Here is a 27,664-nt window from a genome sequence, read left to right on the forward strand (position 1 = left end):
TGGGCAAACGATATGAACAGACACTTCTCAAAAGAAGACCTACGGTTGGGCGTGGTGGCTCATGCCTGTAATCCCAGCACTTTGGGAGGCCGAGGCAGGTGGATCACGAGGTCAGGAGTTCGAGACCAGCCTGGCCAATATGGTGAAACCCCCACCTCTCCTAAAAATACAAAAGTTAGCCAGGCATGGTGGCATGCACCTATAGTCCCAGCTACTTGGGAGGCTGAGGCAGAAGAATTGCTTGAACCCAGGAGGCGGAGGTTGCAGTGAGCTGAGATCGTACCATTGCACTCCAGCCTGGGCAACACAGCAAGACTCCATCTCAAAAAAAAAATATACATATGGCCAACAATCATATGAAAAAAAGCTCAACATCGCATTAGAGAAATAAAAATCAAAACCACAGTGAGATACCATCTCACACCAGTCAGAATGGCTGTTACTAAAAAGTCAAATAACAGATGCTGGCAAGGCTGTGGAAAAAAGGGAAGGTTTATACATTGCTGATGGGAATGAAAATGAGTTAAGCCACAGTGGAAAGCAGCTTAAAGATTTATCAAAGAACTAAAACAAGCTACCATTTGACTCAGCAATCCCATTACTGGGTATCTACCCAAAGGAAAATTAATCATTTTAACAAACAGATACTGCACTTGTATATTCATCATAGTACTGTCTACAATAGCAAAGACATGAAATCAACCTAAGTATCCATCAACAGAGGATTGGATAAATAAATTCCTCTGTAATGGGAGATTTGCCTCTTTCCCTCCATTAATTAAGTAATTATTAATTAAGTCATTTGTGTCCATATGGACTCCTCTATTTTATACTTTGTGTTATAATCTAATACTGCATTACAGACAAACCTCAACTTATGACCATTTGACTTACAAATTTTCAAGTTTATGGTGGGTTTATTGGGATGTAATTGCGTGGTAAGCTGAGGAGCATCTGGACTTATGGTTTGAATTATGATTTTTTGACTTTATGATGGGTTTGTTGGGGGTACTAAATGCCTTTTCAACTTACAATATTTCTAACTTACCATGGGTTTATTAAGTCATAGCCCCATCAGAAGGTGAGGAGTATCTATATTTTATTGAGGCAATTTCTCCAAATTTGGCAATCTTTCAGGATGACTCCTCTATTCCTTTGCCATGCCTTCATCTTTTTTTTTTTCTTTTTTTTCAATTCCTTACTTTCTGGTGCTATGAGATTCTCCAGGCCCATCTCGTATTTCCCCTGCCTTGGTCCTAGAATCAGTTATTTCTCCAAGTAGCTCTAGTTCCTTTTATTGGAGAATGATATTATTAGAATCCAAGGTCTTAGCATTGGGTGTGCTTGTTGCTACTAGGGTACTATTGCTTCTAGGCCCTCTCAGGACACAGGGCTAGGAACTATACATATGTATACTGACTCATGTATATACGCACATGTAATTATTTTTGTATCTATTCACCTCTATCAATATTAAGTTAAACTTGAGTACATACCGATGTCTCTGAATCGAATCCAGTACCACATAGTTCATCCTAGCCTTCTTGATTATTTGTACTTCCCACCTACAGTTCATTTACTTATTTTTTCAATCTTAGTATACATGTATGGCTCTTTCAGAATTGTCTACACATATCCCCTTGAGAAACAACTTTGCCAATTAGAGTACAATGTTTATGTATAGTTTCTTTATATTTTGTTTTATATTTTCCAGAAGAAACACTGTTTCGCAAAGTTACTTTGAGACTATATGGTCTTTTAAAGTTTGGTAGAATTTCCCTGTGAAACTATCTGGGGATTGATACTTTTTGGTAAGTAGTTCCTTATAATTTTCTCTATTTCTTCTTTTTAAAAAATGTTCTCTCTTTCTTCTACGAAGATTGAGCTCTTCAATTTTTATATCTCTAATAAAGTTGTTTTTCGTAATCTTTACTTTCCTAGGAAATTATCTCTATCATCTAGATTTTGAAATTTGTTTGCATAGAGGTCTGCAAAGTAGTCTCTTATAATGTCTTAAATTTCTTCTAATAGTTATTTCCCCATTCTTTATTTTGCATACTTTTGCTTTCTCTGTTTTATTTTGATTAATGTAGCTAATGGTTTGTCTGTATTATCAATCTTTTAAAAAATAAAGATTTTGATTCATTAACTAGGTCTATGCTATTTCTATTCTTTTGTTAATTCTTACTTTTTTTGTTAATTTCTTGTGTTCTTTTACTTAATTTGTTGTACTTATTCTAAGTTTCTTTTTGTTTTTTGCTGGTGCTCTACTGAGATCCATTTGGACATTTTTTTTTAAGTTGTGTTAAAAACACATAGCTTAAAACTCATCACCTTAACTATTTTGAAGCAGAGAGTTGAGAAGTGTCAAGTATATTCACGCTGTGCACATTTTAAAAATTTTTGTTAGTTCAATATTTAATCAATTTATTTTCAATCTTTTATTTTTACTAATAGCAGTGTTTAGTGTTATAAAATTTCCTCTGATCACTGCTTTATATTTATCCCATGGATTCTGATATGAAGTGTTTACATCATCATTATTTGTTTTAGAGATCATGTAGTTTTGGTTTATGTTTTTCTTTTAAACCAAGAGTTAATTGAAGGTTTTTAAAATTTATTTTTTAAATGTATAATGGGCACATAATTGTACATATATATGGGATACAATGTGGTGTTTCAATGCATGTACACACAGTATAATGATCAAATAGGCGTAATTACCATATCCACCACTATAAACATTTGTTATTTCTTTGTGGTGACATTTAAAAATCTGCTTTTCTAGCTATCTTGAAATACACGCTACATTATTATTTGCTATAGTCACCCTACTGTGGTGAATACCAAAATTTATTCTTCCTAGGTGTAACTTTATACCCATTGACCAACATCTTTCAGTGCCTCTGCCTTCTTTCTCTCCCTAGCCCCTGGTAACCACGATTCTACCCTCTACTTGTGTGAGATCAACTTTTTAAAATTCCACATATGAGTGAGATCAACTTTTTAAAATTCCACATATGAGTGAGATCAACTTTTTAAAATTCCACATATGAGTGAGATCATGTGGTGTTTGTCTTCCTGTGCCTGGCTTATTTCATTTAACATTTCAAATGTATTCTATCATTTGTAACTTGCTAGTGCATTGCATGTATTCTGAAATATACTGATGACAGGATGTATCTCAAAGATTATCATCAATATGATTGCATTTCTCTGCCACCTAACCATACACTATACATTTATCTTGACTCTATGGTTTTCAAGGACAGTACTTTGAGTTTGCTCATTGCCTTACTTTTCTTTGAACGTATTAAAACGCTACTTCATTTAAATTTTATCTAAACTCCACCCTTCCACCAAAGCCTAAAATATTTTCCTTTTTTGAAGCTGCACTTAATGCTTGTGTTTCTCTTTTGAGGGAGCAAGAGTTAAGTTCAGCTTTTGTTTCCAGATTTGAATGATTTAAGAGTACTTTAACAAGTGAATCTGAATACTTATAGTAATGTAACATTTTAACTTTTGTAGAAAGTTTTGTAATTATCTAAGGACTGTTTACCTTATCCTTTTATGGACAACAACAAGACCTTTTGGTCAGCCACATTTTTTATTTTCCTTTTCATTTCTATGAATAAAAGATTCAGTTGACTTCGTTTCTTACATTGTTTTTTAAAATTATGTTTTATTTAATGAGTGCTTCTTCATTTAAAAATAATATAATCTGGTCACAAAGGCTACATTCTCATCTCTGACCATGAGGTGGTCATAGTTCTAGGCGTCAAATGCTGTTCTATGACCAATTGATCTTGAGCTCTTCCTAGAGCTGATTTTAAAAATCATTCTTTAAGAATTTGCCTCTCTGATATGCCCACTCTCTGTATTTATTATTTATATCAGAAATAAACTCATGTATATATTAAACTAACAAAAATGTGAAATTATTTTAGCGATTTATATGGAAATGTTTCTAAGGAGTAGGGTGAGATTGTACCTCTACTTATGACATTTATAATTGCAGACATCTGTTTAGCTTATATGTATGCATTCCAGGAATTCAAGCAAAGGGCAAAAGATCGTGATGCTTTCCATGTCATTCAGGATTGCAGTGGTTTGCCACACAGATAAAGAAAATTAAGTAAAAGTATGAAGACCTGTAAAATACAGTGGACAGATTATTTATGGCTAATAGAAAATACAGAGTTCCTTTTCATAAGAGAGTTGGATAGAAGAAACAGTATTTTTCATATTCTTATTTGCAAAAACCTTTCTAATATGTCAATAAGTAAAATCTGATCACAAATATAGCCTTTTCTCCTGTAAGAGCTCTCCTAACTCTTCTGTTTAGCCACATTTGCATAAGTATTTTCAATTTCTTTGTCTTCAGGACACGTGTGGGTAAATTCTTCACGGGCATAGGCATTGTGGAGATAACGCCAGACTCCTGAGAATTCTGCTGGAATGTCAAAGTCACGATATTTCTTGGCAGCAACCTAGAATTTTGCAAAAAAAAAGAGGAAAAAGAAGGCATCAGTAATATGCCTACTATGTAGAAATGTATCTTAGAAGTCAAGATTATTAAAGGCATCTTATCGACACAAAAAGCACTATAAAATAAACTATGAAGTAGACACGAATCTTGGACTATTTTGATGTTTTGTCTACAAATGTTGACAAAACTACATGCTACAATCATGTTGATATTGATTCCGTATTTAATTATGACTATATTTAGAGGAAGGAAGCACAGAAAATGAGCACATATCCACCACCACTAGACTAAGAGTTTATTTAGAGTCCTATGTCTTCTTTCTTTACGTATTCTCTGTGTTTGGCATAGGACTCAAAGAGTAAATTCTGTGTAAGTCTATGCAATAAATATTTATTAAATTTATGATTAATTCATCATAATACTAATAGCCCAAATTGGTTATTCTCTATTATGATCTAGGCACTGTTCTAAGCATTTTAAATGCTTTAATTTATTTAATTCTCTTAACAATTCTGTGAAATAGGTAATATTATTACAAAATAAGACAGTGGAAAATACCTTCTGATTTAGAAAGAAAGAAACAAGTTTTGGCTGGCCACGGTGGCTCACGCCTGTAATCCCAACACTTTGGGAGGCCAAGGCAGGCGGATCACTTGAGCCCAGGAGTTCAAGACCAGCCTGTGCAACATGGTGAAACCCTGTCTCTACAAAAAGTACAAAAAATTAGCCAGGCGTGGTGGCACGCACCTGTAGTCCCAGCTACTCAAGAGTGGGGTGGGAGGACTGCTTGAGCCTCAGAGGTGCGGGTTGCAATAAGCCTTGATCATGCCACTGCACTCCAACCTGGGTGACAGAGCAAGACCCTATCTCAAAAAAGAAAAAAAAAAGAAACAAGTTTTAATACTTCCCAGAAGAGAACATTATGGATCTTCCCTCTAAAGAGAAAAGAGATGTATATAGTACACATGATGATGATGATAATGACAAAGCTATAATATAATAATACCGCACTGGAAGGTCACTATGCTTTGTGCTGGCAACTGGCAAACCCCTCCCACCCATTCAGCCTGCCTTATAAAGACTTACTTTAATAATGTTCAGCTTGGGTAACAAGCTACAATCAGCCAGTGTTAGCTGGTCCCCATCCAAGAATAGTCTTCTGGAAACTGGGGGTTCCTCAGCACTGTCTGGATCAATTTCATCCAGAAGTGGGGTGTTTAAGTAGTCATCCAGACGCTTGAATTCTTTGAGCAGAGATTTTTCAAAATCTGAGGCAATGAAGTAGTAGAGTTACTTGTAAATGTATTGTCTTTTGACTAAATACATTCTAAATATGCTTTCCACACATTTAGACACCTCTATCTATACATACTACTTACACTGGCTCTTCAATGTCTAGTTAACTATTTAGAATGCTCAGCTACTCACTGATAAGAAAAAGTAAGATGAAATAGTGAGTGTAAACCTTTTGGGCTTTTCTTAGGGAGGTGCATTGGCAGGAGAGTAAAAGAAAGAAAGAAAAGTGATCAGAAGAGTTAGAAAGTGGAAGAAAAAACACAGTTCTTGTGACTCAGAGGATAATAAACCTATTTAAGAATGTTCGTGGGAAATGGTAGGTGCCACAGTTTAAGAAACCTTAAAGGTACACAGTCCTGCAGTTAGTTCACACCTGGTATGTCAATATTCTAATTGAACTATGGTTGGTAATAGCTATATTGAATCTTGAGTTCTAAATCTAATACAACTTCATGCAAGGGAATTTCAGAGGAGAGTATAGAGAATGAGGGGAAGACTAGGCTAGTCCCCAAAATATACTATATATTCAGGAAAATTCTATTTTTGCTGAGTGAGAATATGAAGAGTGAGAGAAAAATAGAGATTTAAAGAAAGGTATCTTACTCTTATTTGCCTCCTTTTGTGTATTCTTAATGTATGCAGAAAACTTGGCAAAGAGGTTACAGCCCACATCAAAAGACTCCTTGTACTTGGGACTCAGATGAGGGTACCTTAAAAAGAAACATGCGTCAATGATCATTTGCACATAACATGACAGAGACCAGGTGCCCTAGCTTGCACTATACTGAAAATGGAAGTTCTGGAACATTGTGCTGGAAACTAAACACCCTTAGAAGTCTCTCAGTAGAAGTTCATATTTTTTCCAATCTCAGAACACTTTGGTTTCTAAAGTTCACAGGGTAATCAGTTGTCTGGAATCCAAAGCTCATTTATCTGTGGAAACAATGTTTCAAATGGTGGTTTCCATACTTGCTCCTAAAAGCCTATTTGTCAGAAGATATAATGTCAGTACAGTACATTTTCAGACATGAGTAGTAGAAAAATATGGTTTTGGCCAGGCGCAGTGGGTCAGGCCTGTAATCCCAGCACTTTGGGAGGCTGAGGTGGGTGGATCACCTGAGGTCAGGAGTTTGAGACCAGCCTGGCCAACATGGTGAAACCTTGTCTCTACTAAAAATACAAACATTAGCTGGGCGTGGTAGCGGGCGCCTGTAGTTCCAGCTACTTGGGAGGCTGAGGCAGGAGAATTGCTTGAAGCTGGGAAGTGGAGGTTGCAGTGAGCTGAGATTGCGCCATTGCACTCCAGCATGGGGGACAAAAGTGAAACTCAGTCTCAAAAAAAAAAAAAAAGAAAAAGAAAAAGAAAAATATGGTTTCAAATATTACAACTTATAAAACAAATGGTGGAATAAATAGGATGGAGAAAATGGGAAAAAAGTAGCCAAGATATCCTCTCTTAGTAATACAAAGCTCAGTTAGCATAATTAAATAAAATAATGTAATAATATAATTCACCACATTAACAAATCAAATAAGAAAACCCATTTGATAATGACTAGATGCAGAAAAGTATTCAATAAAAAATCAGCACCTCATGGAGATATCTGTGCTGCCATGTTTACTGCAGCATTATTCACAAAAGCTAACATATAGAAACAACCTAAGTTCCCATCAACAGATGAATGGGTATAGAAATTGTGAGATATATATATATATATATGTAATAGAATATTAATCAGCCTTAAAAAGAATGAAATCCTGTCATTTGCAACAACGTGGATGAGCCTGGAGGACGTTATGTTAAGTGAAATAAGCCAGGCAGAGAAAGACAAATACTCCATGATCTCACTTATGTGTGGCATCTTTAAAAGGTCAAATATATAGAAAAAACAATAGAGCAGTGATTACCGGGGCAGTGGGGGGAGGAAATAGGGAGATGTAGGTCGAAGGGTACAAAGTTGCAGTTATGTAGAATGAGTAAGTCTAGAGACATAATGTATAATATGAGGACTAATAATATTGTATACTGAAAATTTGCAAAGGGTAGATTTTAGGTGCTCTTACCATATAAAAAAGATAACTATATGAAGCGATGGATATGTTAATTTGCTTGACTGTAGTAATCATTTCACTATATATATGTATATCAAGACATCATGTGATATACCTTAAATATATACAATACAAACAAAGGCTAAAACACTCAATTCCTTTTCATAAAAAAAATTCACTGGAAGCTAGAAATGGTCTAGCTGGTCAGGTCAAAAACTTAGGTATCTTCCTTGATTCTTCTCTTTCCTTCTAACTCCACATTTGATCTATTAGCAACTCTGGTCAGCGGCGGCGGCCGGGACTAGGCGAGGCGACAGCGGCGGCGGCGGCGCGGGGCGCTCCGGCTGATGGCGGCGGCGGCCCGGCCGGGGCTGCCCTGTCCCCGCGGCCATGCGACAGCGACCCAGCCACCCCCGGAGCGCAGTCCTCGAAGGATGAAATTGAAGATAATTCAAATGACAGGACCCAGGCATCCAAAAAGAGGCGAATGGGCTCAGGAGATGGTTCTAGGAGTTGTGAAACTTCAAGTCCAGATCTTGGCTTTAGTTACTATCCAGCATAAAATTTGATAGAGTACAAATGGCCACCTGATGAAACAGGAGAATACTATATGCTTCAAGAACAAGTCAGTTAATATTTGGGTGTGACCTCCTTTAAAAGGAAATATCCAGATTGAGAGAGACGAGATTTGTCTCACAAGGAGAAACTCTACCTGAGAGAGCCAAATGTCATCACTGAAACTCAATGCACTCTAGGTTTAACTGAGCAGTGATGAAGTGATTGTTTTAACGATAAAGGAATATCCAGCCAAACATGCTGAGTATTCTGTTATGCTACAAGAAAAAGAACGTCAACGAATTACAGACCATTACAAAGAGTATTCCCAAATGTAACAACAGAATACTCAGAAAGTTGAAGCCAGTAAAGTGCCTGAGTATATTAAGAAAGCTGCCTGTAATCCCAGCACTTTGGGAGGCCGAGGCGGGCGGATCACGAGGTCAGGAGATGGAGACCATCCTGGCTAACACGGTGAAACCCCGTCTCTACTAAAAATACTAAAAATTAGCTGGGCGTGGTGGCGGGCGCCTGTAGTCCCAGCTACTCGGGAGGCTGAGGCAGGAGAATGGCGTGAACCCAGGAGGCGGAGCTTGCAGTGAGCTGAGATTGCGCCACTGCACTCCAGCCTGGGCGACAGAGCGAGACTCCATCTCAAAACAAACAAACAAACAAACAAACAAAAAAGCTGCCAAAAAAAGCAGCAACTTAAACCGGGAACGCATGGAAGAAAGAAGAGCTTATTTTGACTTGCAGACACGTTATCCACGTGCCTCAAGGTAAGTAGGAAGTTTTGCCAACAGGGCGAACAAAGGTCAGTTCTTACCCAGTGGCTCTCATCCCCGGACAGTTCCAGGAATATTATAAGAGGTACTCACCAAATGAGCTGTGGTATCTGCCATTAAACACAGCCCTGTACGAGGCCACTCTGGATCCTGAGCTCCCTGCTCTAGACAGTGACGGTGATTCAGATGACGGCAAAGATGGTTGAGGTGATGAGAAGCGGAAAAATAAAGGCACTTCGGACAGCTCCTCTGGCAAGGTATCTGAAGGGGAAAGCTCTCCTGACAGCCAGGAGGACTCTTTCCAGGGAAGACAGAAATCAAAAGACAAAGCTGCCACTCCAAGAAAAGATGGTCCCAAACGTTCTGTACTGTCCAACTCAGTTCCTGGGTACAAGCCCAAAGTAATTCCAAATGCTATATGTGGAATTTGTCTGAAGGGTAAGGAGTCGAACAAGAAAGGAAAGGCTGAATCACTTATACACTGCTCCCAGTGTGAGAATAGTGGCCATCCTTCTTGCCTGGATATAAAGAAAATAAAGGACTCAAATGTTACCACTACACAAAAACACCAAACTGTAATGATAAATGACAAGAGAGAGAGAAAAAAAACAAAGAATATACAAAACAACCGGAAAAAAATAACAAAATGACAGAAATAAGTCTTCACATGTAAACATAAACAGATTAAATATTCCACTTAAAAGACATACACTGGATGAATAGACTTAAAAAACATAATCCAACTGCATAGTACTTACAAGAGACTCACCTCACTAGTAAAGACACATATAGACTGAAAGGGGTTGATAAAGATATTTCACACAAACGGAAACCAAAGTGAGCAGGATTAGCTATAATCATATAAGACAAAACAGACATTAAATCAAAAAAAGTGAAAAAAGGATTAAAACTATCATTATATAATGACAGATCAACCCAGCAAAAAAGATATAACAATCCTAAATATATATGCACCCAATACTGGAGCATCCAGATTCATAAAGCAAACATTACTAGATTTAAAGGTAGAGACAGACTGCAGTGCAATAATAGGAAGGAACTTTAACATCCCACTGTTAACATTAGATAATCTAGACAGAAAATCAACAAATAAACATTAGACTTAAACTGGACTTTAGACCAAATGAACCAAACAGACATTTACAGAACATCCTATCCAACAACTACAGAATATACATTCATCAGCACACGGAATATTCTCCAGGATGGACCATATGTTAGGCCACAAAATGTCTCAATAAATTTAACAAAATGAAAATCATACCAAGGATATTCTCAGGCCACAATGAAATCAAATCAACTATAAATAAACACCAAGAGGAACTTTAGAAACTGCATAAATACATAAAAATTAACCAACATGCTCCTGAACAACCAATGGTCAATAAAGAATTTAAGAAGAAAAAAATTCTTGAAACAAATGAAAATTGAAACATAACATACGTAAACCTGTGGGATACAGTAAAAGCAGCACTAAGAGGCAAGTTTATAGCAATAAATGCCTACATCAAAAAAGTAGGAAAATGACAAATTAACAATCTAATAATGTATGTGAAGCTGCTAGAAAAGCAAGAACAAACCAAATACCAAATTAGCAGAAAAAGGAAGTAATAAAGAACAGAACTAAATGAAATACAGACTAAAAAATACAAAGCATCATGATTGAAAAAGTTGGTTTTTGTTAAATTGATAAACTGCCAGCTAGACTAACCAAAAAAGTAGAAGACCCAAACAAACAAATTAGAGGTGAAAAAGGACACATTAAGTCATATATGTAAGAAATACAAAAGATTACCAGAGACCATTATGAACAACTGTATGCTGACAAACTGATAAACCTAGAGGAAATGGATAAGTTCCAGGAAACATACAATGTGCTGAGACTGAATTGGGAAGAAATAGAAAACATGAACAGACCAATAATGAGTAGCAAGATTGAGTCAGTAATAAAAAAGTCTCCCAATGAAGAAAAGCACAGGACTGGACAAATTCACTGACAAATTCTACCAGAAGAACTAATACCAATTCTCCTGAAACTATTCTAAAATATGGAAGAGGAGAGAACTCTCCTTAACTCATTCTATGAGGCCAGCACCACCCTGATACAAAAACCAGACAAGAACACACACATAGAAGAAAACTACAGGCCAATATTTCTGATGAACATAGATACAAAAACTCTCCACAAAATACTAGCAAACTGAATCCAATAGCGTATCAGAAAGATAATACACCACGATCAAGTGGTATTTATACCAGTGATACAAGAATGGTTCAACATGTGCAAATCAATAACCTCAATATATGACATCCATAGAATAAAGGACAAAAAACATATCATCATCTCAATAGATACAGAAAAAGCATTTGATAAAATTCAACACCCCTTCATAATAAAACCTCTCAACAAATGGGGCATAGAAGGAAAATATGTCAAAATAATAAAGGCTATATATGATAAACCCACAGCTGATATCATGCTGAATAGGGAAAAATTGAAAGCCTTTCCTCCAAGAAATGGAAAAAAAACAAGAATGCCCACTTTCACCACTCCTATTCAACATAGTATTGGAAGTCCTAGGTATGGCAATCAGGCAAGAGAAAGAAATAAAAGGCATCCAAATTGGGAAAAAGGAAGTAAAATTGTCCCTTTTTACTGGTGCCATGATCTTGTATCTAGTAAAACCTAAAAACTCCACCAAAAAATTCTTAGATTTGATAAGTAAATTCAGTAAAGTTCCAGGTTAAAAACATCAACACTAAAAAATATGTAGCATTTCTATACACCAATAATGATCTACCCACAAAAGAAATGAAGATGGCAATTCCATTTACAATAGCTAAAAATTAAAATATCTAGGAATAATTTTAATCAAGGAGGTGGAAGATCTTTACAATGAAAACTACAAAATGCTAATGAAAGGAATTGAAAATGATAAAAATATATGGGAAAACATCTCATGCTCATGGATCAGAAGAATGAATATTATTAAAATTGTGATTTTCCCAAAGTAACCTACAGATTCAATGCAATCCCTGTCAAAATACCAATGTCATTTTTCACAGAATTACAAAAAAAGAATACTAAAATTCACATGTAACCAAAAAAGATTCCATATAGCCAAAGCAATTCTGAGCAAAAAGAACAAAGCTAGAGGCATCACATTACCTGACTTTGAAATATATTACAAGGCTATAGTAACCAAAATAGCATGTTATTGGTATAAAAATAGACACATAGACCAACGGTCAGAATAGAGAACCTAGAAATAGATTCACATATTTACTGCCAGCTGATCTTTGACAAAGTTCACAAGAACACTGGGGAAAGGACACCTTTTTCAATTAATGGTACTGGGAAAATTGGACAGCCATATGCAGAAGAATGAAACTTGATCCTTATCTCTCACTGTATACAAAAATCAACTCAAAATGGACTGAAGACTTAAACATAATACTCAAAACTATAAAAATAATAAGAGAAAACCTAGGGAAAATTCTTCTGGACATTGGTCTAGACAAATAATTTACGATTGAGATGTCAAAAGCACAGGCAATAGAAACAAAAATAGACAAATAGGACTCAAGTAAACTAAAAAGCTTCTGCACAGCAAAAGAAATGAGTGAAGAGACAACCTTTTGAATGAGAGGAAATGTTTGCAAACTATTCAACAGGGGACTAATATCCAGAATATACAAGGAAATCAAACAACTCAACAATAAAAAAAATCTCATAAAATATGGGCAAAGGGCATGGCCAAAATGTACATAAAGAAATGCTCAACTTTACTAATCAACAGAGAAATGCAAACCAAAACCAAAATGAGATATCATCTCACCTCAGTCAGAATTGCTATTATTAAAAAGACAGAAAAAAATTAACAGACGTTGGCAAGGATGTGGAGAAAAAGGAACTCTTATACACTGTTTTTGGGAATATAAATATAGCCACTATGGAAAACAGCATGGAGATTTCTGAAAAAACCAAAAGTAGTACTACCATAAGATCCAAAAATCTCACTAATTGGCATTTATCCAAAGCACGAGAAATCAGTATGTCAAAGGGATACCTGCACTCTCATGTTTATTATTGCATTATTCACGATAGACAAGGTATGGAATTGATCTAAGTGTCCATCAACAGATAAATGGATAAAGAAAGTGTGGTATACATACACAATGAAATAGTATTCAGCCATAAAAGAGAATGAAATCCTGTCATTTGGAACAACATGGATGGAACTGGAGTTGTTATGTCAAGTGAAATAAGCCAGGCACAAAAAGACAAAAATAGCATGTTTTCACTTATATGTGGGAGTTAAAAAAGTTGATCACATGAAGATAGAGAATGGAAAGAGAGATAACAGAGACTGGGGAGGGTGATTGGGAGGAGAAGGGAAGATGAAGAGAAGTGTGTTAAAAAGTACACACATAAATAAGATAGAAGGAATAAATTCAATGTTTGATAGAAGAGCAGGGTGACTATAGTTACAAAAATGTATTGTATTTGGGTTATGGACACCGTAGATACCTTGACTTTATCACTATGCATTACATACACATAATAGAATTTCATATGTATCCCATAATTTGTACTGATAAAAAAATTTAAAAGAAAGTGAACCATCAGGCCAGGCGCAGTGGCTCACGCCTGTAATCCCAGCACTTTGAGAGGCCGAGGCCGGTGGATCACAAGGTCAGGAGATTGAAACCATCCTGGCTAACACGGTGAAACCTCGTCTCTACTAAAATTACAAAAAAAAAAAAAAAAAATTAGCCGGGCGTGGTGGTGGGCATCTGTAGTCCCAGCTACTCGGGAGGCTGAGGCAGGAGAATGGCGTGAACCCGAGAGGCAGAGCTTGCAGTGAGCCAACATGTGCCACTGCCCTCCAGCCTGGGCGACAGAGCGAGACTCCGTCTCAAAAAAAAAAAAAAAAAAAAAAGAAGGTGAACCATCAGAGAGACATTCTCCTGCAGGTTTTAGAGGAAGAGAACAATCAGCTGTGTTGTGAAATGCCTATACAGAGGGGCAGCCTGTAGTAATTGAATGCCAACCCAACCCCAACAAACAGCTACCCAATAACCTAAGACCTCAGTCATATAGCTGCAAGGAACTGAATTCTGCCAAAAACTTGAATGAAGATGGAAGAGTCACCTGGGCCCCATATGATAACTGCGTTCCCGACCAACACCTTGAATGCCACTTTTTGATACCCTGAGCAGAGGACCTTAGCAGGCTATGCCCAGACAACTGACCAATGGAAGCTGTGAGATAATAAATAGCTGTTGTTTTACGATACTAAGTTTGTGGTAATTTGTTACACAGCAATAGAAAATTAATACAGCATGCTTCTTGTTTCTAGACCTATCCTGGGTAGACAGAGATGTGCGGTTGTCATTCAAGTGTAGGCAGTACAGTTCTGGCCTCTGGTTAACTGCTTGAAGTCTATTTCCTGGCCACTAGCCCTCGTGTTGGGTATGTTCTGTCATTTCGTCAGTGGTGTTAAGGACCAGTCATGACCAATCCTTATGCATTACATAGTGTTAGTATCCCATTCCCTCACTCCTATCTCACTATATGTTCCTACTCTATTTCTAGAGCACAGAGAACTTACCTTCTTGTGTTATGTATGTTATGCAGCTTTTAAAAATTATTTGAAATATTACACATATCATCTTTTTGTATTTGAAGTTGGAGGGGGATGTTTATGCATGTGTGTCATTTGACATGTAGGCCCAGAAATCCAGAAGTACTTAAATTGGTAAGAATACTAAATCTGCAATAAACAAGCCAGCAAAATAGATTATCTTCAGCAAAATAGTATCTTGTAAATGCTGTACCTTGGAGGAGCCAGGGTTTGTTCTAAAAACTCCTCAATTTTAATGAAGTCTGTTTTCAACTCCTTGTTATACACCAGGAACGGAGGATTGGTACCTGGGGCTAAGTCCTTTAGTTCTTCAGGCTTTCTATGATTATTAAAAATAAGCAGAGTTAGGTCTCTAGATAAAGTACACATTAAATAAACACCAATATTTTATTGGTATCTACCAATCTCAATTCCTAGAATTTAACATGTCCTGATTTCTCTTACCTGGTCATGTCAACAGTTGTCACATTAAATTTAACTCCTTTAAGCCAGAGGATCATGAAAAGGCGTTGGCAAAAGGGACAGTTTCCAATACTCTCTCCATCACTTCCAGCCTATTAAGATAAAGAGAGACCTCAGTTCATTTGTTTGTTCAATAAATATGTATTGAGTTCCTACTAGGAAATGAGCCAGTTGCTAGAGACAAATATGGACATTCTTAATCTCATGTACTCCATCATCTATGGACACAGAGATATAGGGAAGCAAATAATCTCATTATATGTAAAGTTACAACTGTGATGAGTACATAATAATAATAATAAATTTTATATATTATCAGAATTTATATAATTTTCCTATTGATAGACATTTAAGATATTCCAAAATTTTTACTACTCTAAGTACTTCAGAAACAAACATTTCTGGGCATATAGCTTCTTCCACTTCTGAGATTATATCTTTAAGGTTAATCTTTAAAATGAAAATGGTCAGTAAAATGTATGCACATTTCCCATTTTGATAGATCTTACCAAATTTCCTTTCTGAAAGGTACCTTTCCATACGGCCATTGACCATTTCCTTATTTTGCAAATTGTTTGTTCATGACAGTTTTTAATTTTTTTATGAAGGTAATGACTTTTTCTTATTGTTTGGAAAAATTATTTGTATTTTAAAGACATGAACTCTTTGTGATATATGTTACATGTAATTTTAAAAACAAGGATTATGTAAAATTTAAATTTACATGAGATCTACCATGCTTTTTCTCTACGTGGTCTGGCTTTTCTGATCTGCTTATATACATCAAGATTACAAAAAACATATTTCCTTACTTTATTTTCATATTTTGATTTACCATAAGGATTTTCTATCACGTTTTCTTCTAGTACCATCATGGTTTAATTTTTGCATTTGTTTCATTTATTTGGATTTTGTTTTGGTGTAAGAAGTGTATGAGAACTTCTTTAGTATTTTTAAATTTTTACAAATAGTTAATAGTCTTATGCCTTTCATTAAATACATCCAAATCTCATGTTGAAATGTAATCTCCAATGTTGGAGGTGGGGCCTGGTAGGAGGTGATTGGATCCTGGGGGCGGATCCCTCATTAATGGTTTAGCACCATCACCTTGGTAATAAGTTTGTTCCTGCTCAGTTAGTTCCCTCGAGATCTGATTGTTAAAAGTATGTGGCACCTCCCCGCTTGCTCTCTTGTTCCCACTTTCAGCATGGAGACACCTGCTCCCTCTTTACTTTCCACCATGATTGTAAGCTTCCTAAGGCCCTCACCAGAATCAGATGCCAGCACCATGCTTCTTGTAATATCTGCAGAACTATGAGTCAATTAAACTTTTTTTCTTTATAATTTACCCAGGCTCAGATTTTTTTTATAGTATTGCAAACACAGCCTGATACATCATTGTATTAGGTCACTCTTGCATTACTCTAAAGAAATACTTGAGACTGGATAATTTATAAGAAAAGAGGTTTAATTGGCTCACAGTTCTGCAGGCTGTACAAACATGGCACCAGCATCTGCTCAGCTTCTGGGGAGGCCTCAGGGAAATTTTACTCATAGCAGAAATTGAACTGGGAGCAGACACTTCACATGGTGAAAGCAGGAGTGAGAGAGAGAGAGAGAGAGAGAGTGGGGGATGAGATGCCACACTTTACAACAACCAGATCTCATGAGAACTCACTCACTATCATGAGGGCAGCACTAAGCCATGAGAGGTTTGCCCTCATGATCCAAACACTTCCCACCATGCCCCACCTCCAGAATTGGGGATTAAAATTTAACACGAGATTTGGGCAAGGAGAAATATCTAAACTATATCAGCCATCATTTTTTCTACTGATTGAAAACACTTTTCTGCTTTGAAATTTTATATGCACTTGAGTTTATTGGTGGACCCTCTATTCTTCACTTATTCATTTACTTACCCAATGAATATTCACTGAACAAATTATGTGTGTAACATATACCAGACATATACATATATATATATACACACCAGATATTAAAATAAAAATATTCCCCCAAATTAACTCTCAGTTTTAAACAGAGATAAATTATTTGAAGAAAGGAAGTGCATTTTATGAGTGTATAACAGAGAAACTCTGAGAAATCTATATGGGGTCTGTCAGGGAAGGCCTTCCCTGAGGAAGTAGCATTTAAACTGAGTTCAAAGGATAAGTAACAGTTAATTAGATGAATGGGCATGAAAAGGGCATTCTAAACAGGGAATAACATGTGCAAAGGTCTTGCAATAGGCTTGAGCATGGCATGTATAAAGAACTGAAAGAAGGTCAATGTGACTGGAATTCAGAGGAGGGAGAGAAGAGAAAAATTCAATAAGCTGGGATACAGCAAAACTAAAACGTCCTGCTTTTCAAAAGAATTATTAAGAAAATAAAAAAGTCTTGTATCTATAACATATAAAAATACAAATAAAGAACACAACTCAACAACTAACTACCCAACTTTAAAAATGGGCAAGAGATGCCAAGTGTGGTGGCTCATGCCTGTAATCCTAGCACTTTGGGAGGCTGAGGCAGGCAGATCACTTGAGGTCAGGGGTTCGAGACCAGCCTGGGCAACATGATGAAACCCCATCTCTACTAAAAATTAGCTGGGCATGGTCGTGGGCTCCTGTAATCCCAGCTACTTGGGAGGCTGAGGCAGGAGAATTGCTTGAAACCTAGAGGCAGAGGTTGCAGTGAGCCAAGATCATGCCACTCTACTCCAGCATGGGCAACAGAGTGAGACTCTGTCTTAAAATAAATTGGGCAAAAGAGAGGAGAGGTGGAGCAGGAAAGCCAAATTAAAGTCTTCCCGAGAAGGATGGGTACAAACAGGCCCAGACTGTGAAGATTACAATAAATACCTAACTCTTTAATGCCCAGATGTAGATAAACATCCATAAGAATCAAGACCATCCAGGAAAACATGACCTCACCAAATGAACTAAATAAGGCACTAGGGACCAATCCTGGAGCAACAGAGATACGTGACATTTCAGACAAAGATTCAAAATAACTGTTTTGAGGAAACTAAAAAAAATTGAGATAATACAGAGAATTCTATCAGATAAACCTAACAAAGAGATTGAAATAACTTAAAAGAATCAAGTGGAAATTCTGGAGTTGAAAAATGTAACTGACATACCGAAAAATGCATCAAAGTCTTTTAATAGTAGAATTGATCAAGCAGAAGAAAGAATTAATGAGCTTGAAGGCAGGCTATTTTAAAACACACAGACGAGAAAAAAGAAAAAAATCATAAAAAAGAATAAAGCATGCCTATGAAATCTACAAAATAGCTTCAAAAGGGCAAATCTAAGAGTTATTGGCCTTAAAGAGGAGGTAGAGAAAGAGATAGGATAGAAAGTTTATTCAAGGGATATTAACAGAGAACTTCCAAAACCTAGAGAAAGACATTGATATGCAAGTACGAGAGTGTCATAGAACACCAAGTAGATTTAACCCCAAAAAGACTATCTCAGGGCATTTAACAGTCCAACTCTCAAAGGTCAAGGATAAAGAAAGGATCCTAAAGCAGCAAGAGAAAAGAAACTAAGAACATACAATGGCACTTCAGTGCATCTGGAAGCAGACTTTTCAGTGGCAATCTTACAGGCCAGGAGAGAGTGGCATGACACAGTGAAGGTGCTGAAAGAAAAACACTTTTACCCTAGAATAGTATATCCAGCAAAAACATCCTTCAAACATGGAGAAATAAAAATCTTCCCAGACAAATGAAAGCTGAGGGCTTTTTATCAACACCAGATATACCCTACAAGAAATGCTAAAGGGAGTACTTCAATCAGAAAAAAAATAAGGTTAATGACAAATAAGTAATCACCAGAAGGCATAAAACTCACAGAAAAACACAGAATATTATAATACTGTAACTGTGGTTTGTAAACTACTCTTAAGTAGAAAGACTAAATGATGAACCAATCAAAAATAATAACTACAACAATGTTTTGAGACATAGACAGTACAATAAGATACAAGTAAAAAAAACCCTCTGTCTCTGCTAAAAATATAAACAATTATCCAGGCATGGTGGCACGTGCCTGTAGTCCCAGCTACTCAGGAGACTGAGGTAGGAGGATCACCTGAGCTTGGGAAGTCAAGGTTGAAGGGAGCTAAGATTGTGCCACTGCACTCCAGCCTGGGCAACATGAGTGAGCCCCTGTCTCAAAAATAAAAAAATAAAAATAAAGAACTCACACCAATTCTACTCAAACTATTCGGAAAATTAGAGGTGGAGAAAATACTTCTAATATCATTCTACAAGGCCAGTATTACCATGATACCAAAACCAAAGACACATCAAAAAAGAAAACTATAGGCCAATATCACTGATAAATATTTGTATTAGTCTGTTTCCATGCTGCTGATAAAGACATACATGAGACTGAGCAATTTACAAAAAAAAGAAAAAAAAGAGGTTTAATGGACTCACAGTTCCATGTGGCTGGGATGGCCTCACAATCATGGAAGAAGGTGAAAGGCACGTCTCACATGGCAGAAGACAAGAGAAGAGAATGAGAGCCAAGTGAAAGGGGCCCTTATAAAGCCATCAGATCTCATGAGACTTACTACCATGAGAACAGTATGGGGGAAACTGCCCCCATGATTCAATTATCTCCCACTGGGTCCCTCCCACAACATGAGGGAATTATGGGTGTTACAATTCAAGATGAAATTTGGGTGGGGGCACAGCCAAACCATATCATTCTGCCCCTGGCCCCTCCCAAATCTCATGTCTTCACATTTCAAAACCAATTATGCCTTCCCAACAGTCCCCCAAAGTCTTAACTCATTTTAGCATTTACTCAAAAGTCCATAATCCAAAGTCTCATCTGAGACAATGCAAGTCCCTTCCATCTATGAACCAGTAAAATCAAAAGCAAGTTAGTTATTTCCTAGATACAATGGGGGGGGTACAGACATTGGGTAAATACAGTCATTCCAAATGGGAGGAATTGGCCAAAACAAAGGGGATACAGGCCCTATGCAAGTCTGGAATCCAGCAGGGCAGTCAGATCTTAAAACTCCAAAATGATCTCCTTAGACTTCATGTCTTGCATCTGGGTCATGCTGATGCTTGAGAGATGGGTTCCCATTGTCTTGGGTTTATAAGGTTTAGCTTAGGTGTCTTCTTGTTTATTTTGGGAATGGAAATCAACATTTATAGTGACTGTATATAGTGCCAGGTCAGGAAGCCTGGAGAAATAACCTATAGGAATCCACAAGGTGGCTTGTTTATGTATGTTTCTGAAGCCAATTTCCCCAGTGAGATCACTGAATGGATTGGCTATGCCCTGGCCACTTGGTCCATCCTGACACTTGCATTTGCATCTTTCTCACCTTGTTTCCTTGGGCAGCTCTGCCCCTGTGGCTTTGCAGGGTACAGCCTCTCTCCTGGTTGTTTTCACAGGCTGGCATTGAGTGTCTGTGGCTTTTCCAGGCACATGGTGCAAACTGTCAGTGGATCTACCATTCTGGGGTCTGGAGGATGGTGGCCCTCTTCTCACAGCTACACTAGGCAGCACCCCAGTGGGGACTCTGTGTGGGGGCTCCAACCCCACATTTCCCTTCCATACTGCCCCAGCAGAGGTTCTCCATGAGGGCCCCACCCCTGAAGCAAACTTCTACCTGGACATCCAGGCATTTCCATGCATTCTCTGAAATCTAGGCACAGGTTCCCAAACCTCAATTCTTGACTTCTGTGCACTGCAGGCTCAACACCACATGGAAGCTGCCAAGGCTTGGGGCTTGCATGCTCTGTAGCCACAGCCTGAGCTATACTTTGGCCCCTTCTAGTCATGCCTGGAGTGGCTGGGATGCAGGCCACCAAGTCCCTAGACTGCAAACAGCAGAGGGACCCTGGGCCCAGCCCACAGAATCATTTTTCATTCTTAGGTCTCAGGGCGTGTGGTGGAAGGGGCTGCCACAAAGTCTCTGACATGCCCTGGAGACATTTTCCCCATTGTCTTGGTGATTAACATTCTGCTCCTTGTTACTTATGCAAATTTCTGTAGCTGGCTTGAATTTCTCCTCAGAAAATGGGATTTTCTTTTCTATCACACTGTCAGGCTGCAAATTTTCTGAAATTTTATGCTGTGTTTCCTTTTTAAAAGTGAATGCTTTTAACAGTACCCAAGTCACCTCTTGAATGCTTTGCTGCTTAGAAATTTCTTCTGCCAGATACCCTAAATCATCTCTCTCAAGTTCAAACTTCCACAAATCTCTAGGGCAGGGACAAAATGCGGCCAGTCTCTTTGCTAAAACATAACAAGTGTCACCTTTGCTCCAGTTCCCAGCAAGTTCCTCATCTCCATCTGAGACCACCTCAGCCTGGATTTTATTGTCCATATCATCAGCATTTTGGTCAAAGCCATTCAACAAGTCTCTAGGAAGTTCCTAGCTTTCCCACATTTTTCTGTCTTCTTCTGAGCCCTCCCATGTGTTCCAACCTCTGCCTATTACCCAGTTCCAAAGTCGCTTCCACATTTTTGAGTATCTTTTCAGTAGCACCCTACTCTTGGTACCAATTTACTGTATTAGTCCATTTTCATGCTGCTGATAAAGACATACCTGACACTGGGCAATTTACAAAAGAAAGAGGTTTAATGGACTCATAGTTCCTCGTGGCTGGGGAGGCCTCAAAATCATGGCAGAAGGTGAAAGGCACATCTCACATGGCAGCAGACAAGAGAAGAGAATGAGAGCCAAGGGAAAGGGGTTTCCCCTTATAAAACTATCAGATCTTGTGAGACTTATTCACTACCATGAGAACAGTATGGGGGAAACTGCACCCATGATTCAATTATCTCCCACTGGGTCCCTCCCACAACATGAGGGAATTATGGGAGCTACAATTCAAGATGAAATTTGGGTGGGGACACAGCCAAGCCATATGATTATTGTTGCAAAAATTGTCAATAAAATACTAGCAAACTGAATTCAACAACATATTAAAATGATTATTCATTCTGTAGGTTGTCTGTTTACTGCGTTGATAGTTTCCTTTGCTGTGTAGGAGCTCTTAAGTTTAATTAGACCCCATTTGTCAATTTTTCCTTTTGTTGCAGTTGTTTTTGGTGTCTTCATCATGAAATCTTTGCCTGTTCCTATGTCCAGAATGGTATTGCCTAGGTTTTCTTCCAGGGTTTTTGCAGTTTTGCATTTTGCATTTCAGTACTTTACCCATCTTGAGTTTATTTTTGTATATGGTGTAGGAAAGGGGTCCATTTTAAACCTCCTGCATAGGGCTAGCCAATTATCCCAGCACCATTTATTGAATAAGGAGTCTTTTCCCCAATGCTTGTTTTTGTCAGGCTTGTCAAAGATCAGATTGTTGTAGGTGTGTGGCCTTATTTTTGGGCTCTCTATTCTGTTCCATTGTTCTATGTGTCTGTTTCTGTGCCAGTACCATGCTGTTTTGGTAACCATAGCTCTGTAGTATAGTTTTGAGTGAGGTAAGGTGATTCCTCCAGCTTTGTTCTTTTTGCTTAGGATTGCTTTGACTATTTGGGCTCTTTTTGTGATTCCATATGAATTTTAAAATAGTCTTTTCTGGTTCTGTGAAGAATGTCATTGGTAGTTTGATAGGAATAGCATTGAATCTATAGATTGCTTTGGGCAGTATGGCCATTTTAATGATATTTATTTTTCCTATCCATGAACATGGAATGTTTTTCCATATGCATCTGATGAAGGCCTAATATCCAGCATCTATAAGAAACTTAAACAAATTTACAAGAAAAAGCCTATTAAAAAGTGGGCAAATAACATGAATAGACACTTTTCAAAAGAAGACATGCATGTGGCCAATGAGCATATGAAAAAAAAGTTCAACACCCCTGATAATTAGAGAAATTCAAATCAAAACCAGAATGAGACACCATCTCACGCCAGTCAGAATAGCTATGATTAAAAAGTCAAAAATAGGCTGGGCACCATGGCTCATGCCTGCAATCCTAGCACTTTGGGATGCCACGGAGGGAGGATGGATCACTTGAGCCCAGGAGTTCTAGACCAGCCCAGGATACATGGCAAAATGCCACCTCTCTATATAAATAAGGCAAAAAAAAAAAAATACTGTCAAAGTTGCAGGGAAAAAGGAACACAGACACTGTTAAGTGGGAGTCTAAATTAGTTCCACTATTGTGGAAAGCAGTGTGACATTTTCTTAAAGACCTAAAAATAGAACTACCATTTTACCCAGCAATCCTATTACTGGGTATCTACCCAAAGAGATATAAATTATTTCATCATAAAGATGCATGCACACATGCTCACTGCAGCACTATTCACAATAGCAAAAACATGGAATCAACCTAAATGCCCATCAATGGTAGACTGGATAAAGACAATGTGGTACATATACACAACTGAATATGATGCAGCCATAAAAAAGAATAAGATCATTAAGATGGCAGATAGGAGGCAGCACTAGCCTGCAGCTCCCACTTGGACAGACAGAGAGGTGTGGAGGCTCACATCATGATCTTTTGCTCCAGAAAGTACCACAGCAACATTCCAGGGAAGCTGAGATAATCCACAGACCCTTTGAAGGAACTGGAGCACTGCTGCATGCTCCCTGAGATGCTGAAAAACTGTGAGTCTCCTTGCTTTTTAGCTGGGAGGCTGGTGGTCTGGGGCAAGTTCTCAGCCTTGATCACCAGATGCCCAGAAATAGACTTGGTGCTGTTGAGGGGGCACAGTGGGAGTAAGACTGGCCTTTAGGACTGCAGGCTGCATGGGTGCGGGATGAGCCTGTGACTGCCAGCTTTCCCTTACTTCCTTGGTGACCTGTATGACTCAGCAGAGGCAGCTATTATCCCCATGGGAACATAACTCCATTGGCCTGGGAACCACACCCCCATCCCCTACAGCAGCCACAGCAAGCTACACTCAAGGAGAGTCTGAGCTCAGACATGCCTAACCCTGCCCCCACTTGGTGGTCTTTCTCTACCCACCCTGGTTGCAAGGACAAGGGACATAATCTCTTGGGAGCTCTGTGGCTCTGGCCACCACCCGAGAAACCTGAATACTTAACCAGGTGACCCTAGGGAAAGTTTGCTTCCTCCCTAGAGTACTACAACTGATGTGCTCTTGAAAGCACCACCTCCTGGCTGGAGGCCAACCAATACAAATCTAGCACATTAAATAAAAATACAACCAAAGACTCTCACAGAATCCACTTCACTCCCCTGCTATCTCTACCAGAGCAGGTGCTGGTATCCATGGCCAAAAGACATGAAGATGGGTCATATCACAGGACTCTTTGCAGATACTCTCCAGTACCAGCCTGAAGCCAGTAGCTCCGCTAGGTGGCTAGACCTAGAAGAGCAAAAACAATCACTGCAGTTCGGCTCTCAGGAAGCCCGATTTCTAGAGGAAGTGGGAGAACAACACATCAAGGGACCATCCCATGGGACAAAAGAATTTGAACAGCCCCTCCCAGATCTTCCCTCTGACATAGTCTAAGCAAGTGAGAAATAACTAGAAAATCAATTCTGGTAATACAACAAAACAAGGTAATTTAACACTCCCAAAAGATCACACAAGCTCACAAGCAATGGATCCAAACCAAGATAAAATACCTGAATTGCCAGAAAAAGAATTCAGAAGGTAGATTATTAAGCTAATGAAGGAGACATCAGAGAAAGGTAAACTCCAACTTAAAGAAATCATAAACATGATACAGGATATGAAAGGGAAAATCTTCAATGATATGAAAGCAAAAATCTTCAGTGAAATAGATAGCATAAATAAAAAACAACCACAACTTCTGGAAATTAAGGACACACTTATAGAAATGCAAAATGCACTGGAAAGTCTCAGCAGTAGAATCAAACAAGCAGGAGAAAGAACTTCAGAGCTTGAAGATAAGGCTTTCAAATTAACTGAATCCCTCAAAAACAAAGAAAAAAATAATTAAAAAACAAAAAAAGTGAACAAAGCCTCCAAAAAGCTTGGAACTATGTTAAACACCCAAACCTAAGACTAATTGATGTTCCCAAGGAAGAGGAGAAATCTAAAAGTCTGAAAACCATATTTGAGGGAATAATCGAGGAAAACTTCTCCAGCCTTTAGATATCTAGGCATCCAAATAAAATAAGCTCAAAGAACACCTGGAAAATTTATCACAAAAAGATAATTGCCTAGGCACAGAGTCATCAGGTTATCTAAAATCAAGACAAACAAAATAATCTTAAGAGCTATGAGGAAAAAGCATCAGGTAACCTATAAAGGAAAACCTATCAGAGTAACAGCAGGTTTCTCAGCAGAAACCCTACAAGCTAAAAGGAATTGGGGTCCTATTTTTAGCCTCCTTAAACAAAACAATTATCACCCAAGAATTTTGTATCCAGTGAAACTAAGCTTCATAAATGAAGAAAAGATACAGTCTTTTACAGACAAACAAATGCTGGGAGAATTCGCCACTACCAAGCTGGCAATACAAGAACCGCTAAAAGGAGCTCTAAATTTTGAAACAAATCCTTGAAATACACCAAAATGGAACCTACTTAAAGCACAAACCTCACAGGATCTATATAACAATAACACAATGAAAAAAAAAACCAAGGTATTGAGGCAACAAATAGCATGATGAATAGAATAGTACCTCACATCTCAGTACTAACATTGAATGTAAATGGCCTAAATGCCTCACTTAAAAGATATAGAATGGTAGAATGGATAAGAATTCACCAACCAAGTTTCTGCTGTCTTCAGGAGACTCACCTAACACATAAGGACTCAGGTAAACTTAAGGTAAAGGGGTAGAAAAAGATATTCCATGCAAATGGACACCAAAAGTGAGCAGGAGTAGCTATTCTTATATCAGACCAAACTTTAAAGCAATAGCAGTTAAAAAAGACAAACAGAGACATTAAAGAATGATAAAAGGACTAGTCCAACAGGAAAATATCACAATCCTAAATATATATGCACCTAACACCAGGGCTCCTGAATTTATAGAACAATTACTACTAGACCTAAGAAATGAGATAGATGGCAACACAATAATAATGGGGGACTTTAAGACTCTACTGACAGCACTAGACAGGTCATCAAAAAAGAAAGTCAACAAATAAACCATCAACTTAAACTATACCCTAAAACAAATGGACTTAACAGATATTTACAGAACATTCTTCCCAACAACTGCAGAATATACATTCTATTTATCAACACATGGAACATTCTCCAAGATAGACCACATGATAAGGCACAAAACAAGTCTCAGTAAATTTAAGAAAATCAAAATTATATCAAGTATTCTCTCAGAACACAGTGGAATAAAATTAGAAATAAACTCCATAAGGAATCCTCAAAACCACACAAATACCTGCAAATTAAATAACCTCCTGAATGATTGTTGGGTCAACAATGAAATGAAGATGGAAATCAAAAATTGTTTGAACTGAACGATAACAGTGACACAACTTATCAAAACCTCTGGGATACAGCAAAAGTGGCTGTATTTGTCAGGGTTCTCTAGAGGGACAGAACTAACAGGATATATATATATATATATATATATATATATATATATATATATATATATATATATATATCCTATTAGTTTACTAAGTATTAACTAACATGATCACAAGGTCCCACAATAGGCTGTCTGTAAGCTGAGGAGCAAGGAGAACCAGCCCAAGTCCCAAAACTGAAGAACATGGAGTCCAATGTTTGAGGGTAGGAAGTATCCAGCACGAGAGAAAGATGTAGGCTGGGAGGCTAAGTCAGTCTCATCTTTTTATATTTTTCTGCCTACTTTATATTCTAGCCATGCTGGCAGCTAATAAGATGCTGCCCAATCAGATTAAGGGTGGGTGTGCCTTTCCCAGCCCACTGACTCAAATGTTAATCTCCTTTGGGAACACCCTCACAGACACACCCAGGATCAATACTTTGCATCCTTCAATCCAATCAAGTTGACACTCAGTATTAACCATCAGAGTGGTGCTAAAAGGAAAGTTCATAGTATTAAATGCCTACATCAAAAAGTCTGAAAGAGCACAAATACACAATCTGAGGTCACACCTCACAGAACTGAAGAAACAAAAGCAATCCAAACCCAAACCCAAACCCAGCAGAAGAAAAGAAATAAAGATCAGAGCAGAACTAAGTGAAATTGAAACAAACAAACAAGACAGAAAAGATAAGTGAAACAAAAGCTTGTTATTGGAAAAGATAAATAAAATTGATAGACAATTAGTGAGATTAACCAAGAGAAGAAGAGAGAAGATCCAAATAAACTCAATTAGAAATGAAATGAGAGATATTACTACTGATATGACAGAAATACAAAAAAATTATTTAAGGCTTCTGTGAACATCT

General features: G+C 37.7%; 1 protein-coding gene and 1 pseudogene across 2 annotated transcripts in view; one reads left to right on the forward strand and one right to left on the reverse strand.

The window, feature by feature from the left end:
• Nucleotides 1-2,600: 2,600 nt before the first annotated feature.
• The window catches only part of CLIC2 (chloride intracellular channel 2), a 91,933-nt gene continuing 66,869 nt past the window's right edge, over nt 2,601-27,664 (reverse strand). For both annotated transcript variants that reach the window (XM_055375941.1, XM_004065173.4), the window contains exons 2-6: nt 15,291-15,400; nt 15,040-15,165; nt 6,389-6,495; nt 5,576-5,757; nt 2,601-4,490 (exon numbers count right to left, since the gene is read on the reverse strand). In XM_055375941.1, coding sequence (XP_055231916.1) covers nt 4,329-4,490; nt 5,576-5,757; nt 6,389-6,495; nt 15,040-15,165; nt 15,291-15,400 — 687 coding nt within the window. In that variant the 3' untranslated portion in view covers nt 2,601-4,328. The remainder of the gene's footprint in view (nt 4,491-5,575; nt 5,758-6,388; nt 6,496-15,039; nt 15,166-15,290; nt 15,401-27,664) is intronic.
• LOC101128623 (PHD finger protein 10-like) lies at nt 8,310-9,983 on the forward strand (annotated as a pseudogene).

This window comes from Gorilla gorilla, chromosome X, assembly GCF_029281585.2.
Source record: "Gorilla gorilla gorilla isolate KB3781 chromosome X, NHGRI_mGorGor1-v2.1_pri, whole genome shotgun sequence".
Classification (NCBI taxonomy): domain Eukaryota; kingdom Metazoa; phylum Chordata; class Mammalia; order Primates; family Hominidae; genus Gorilla; species Gorilla gorilla.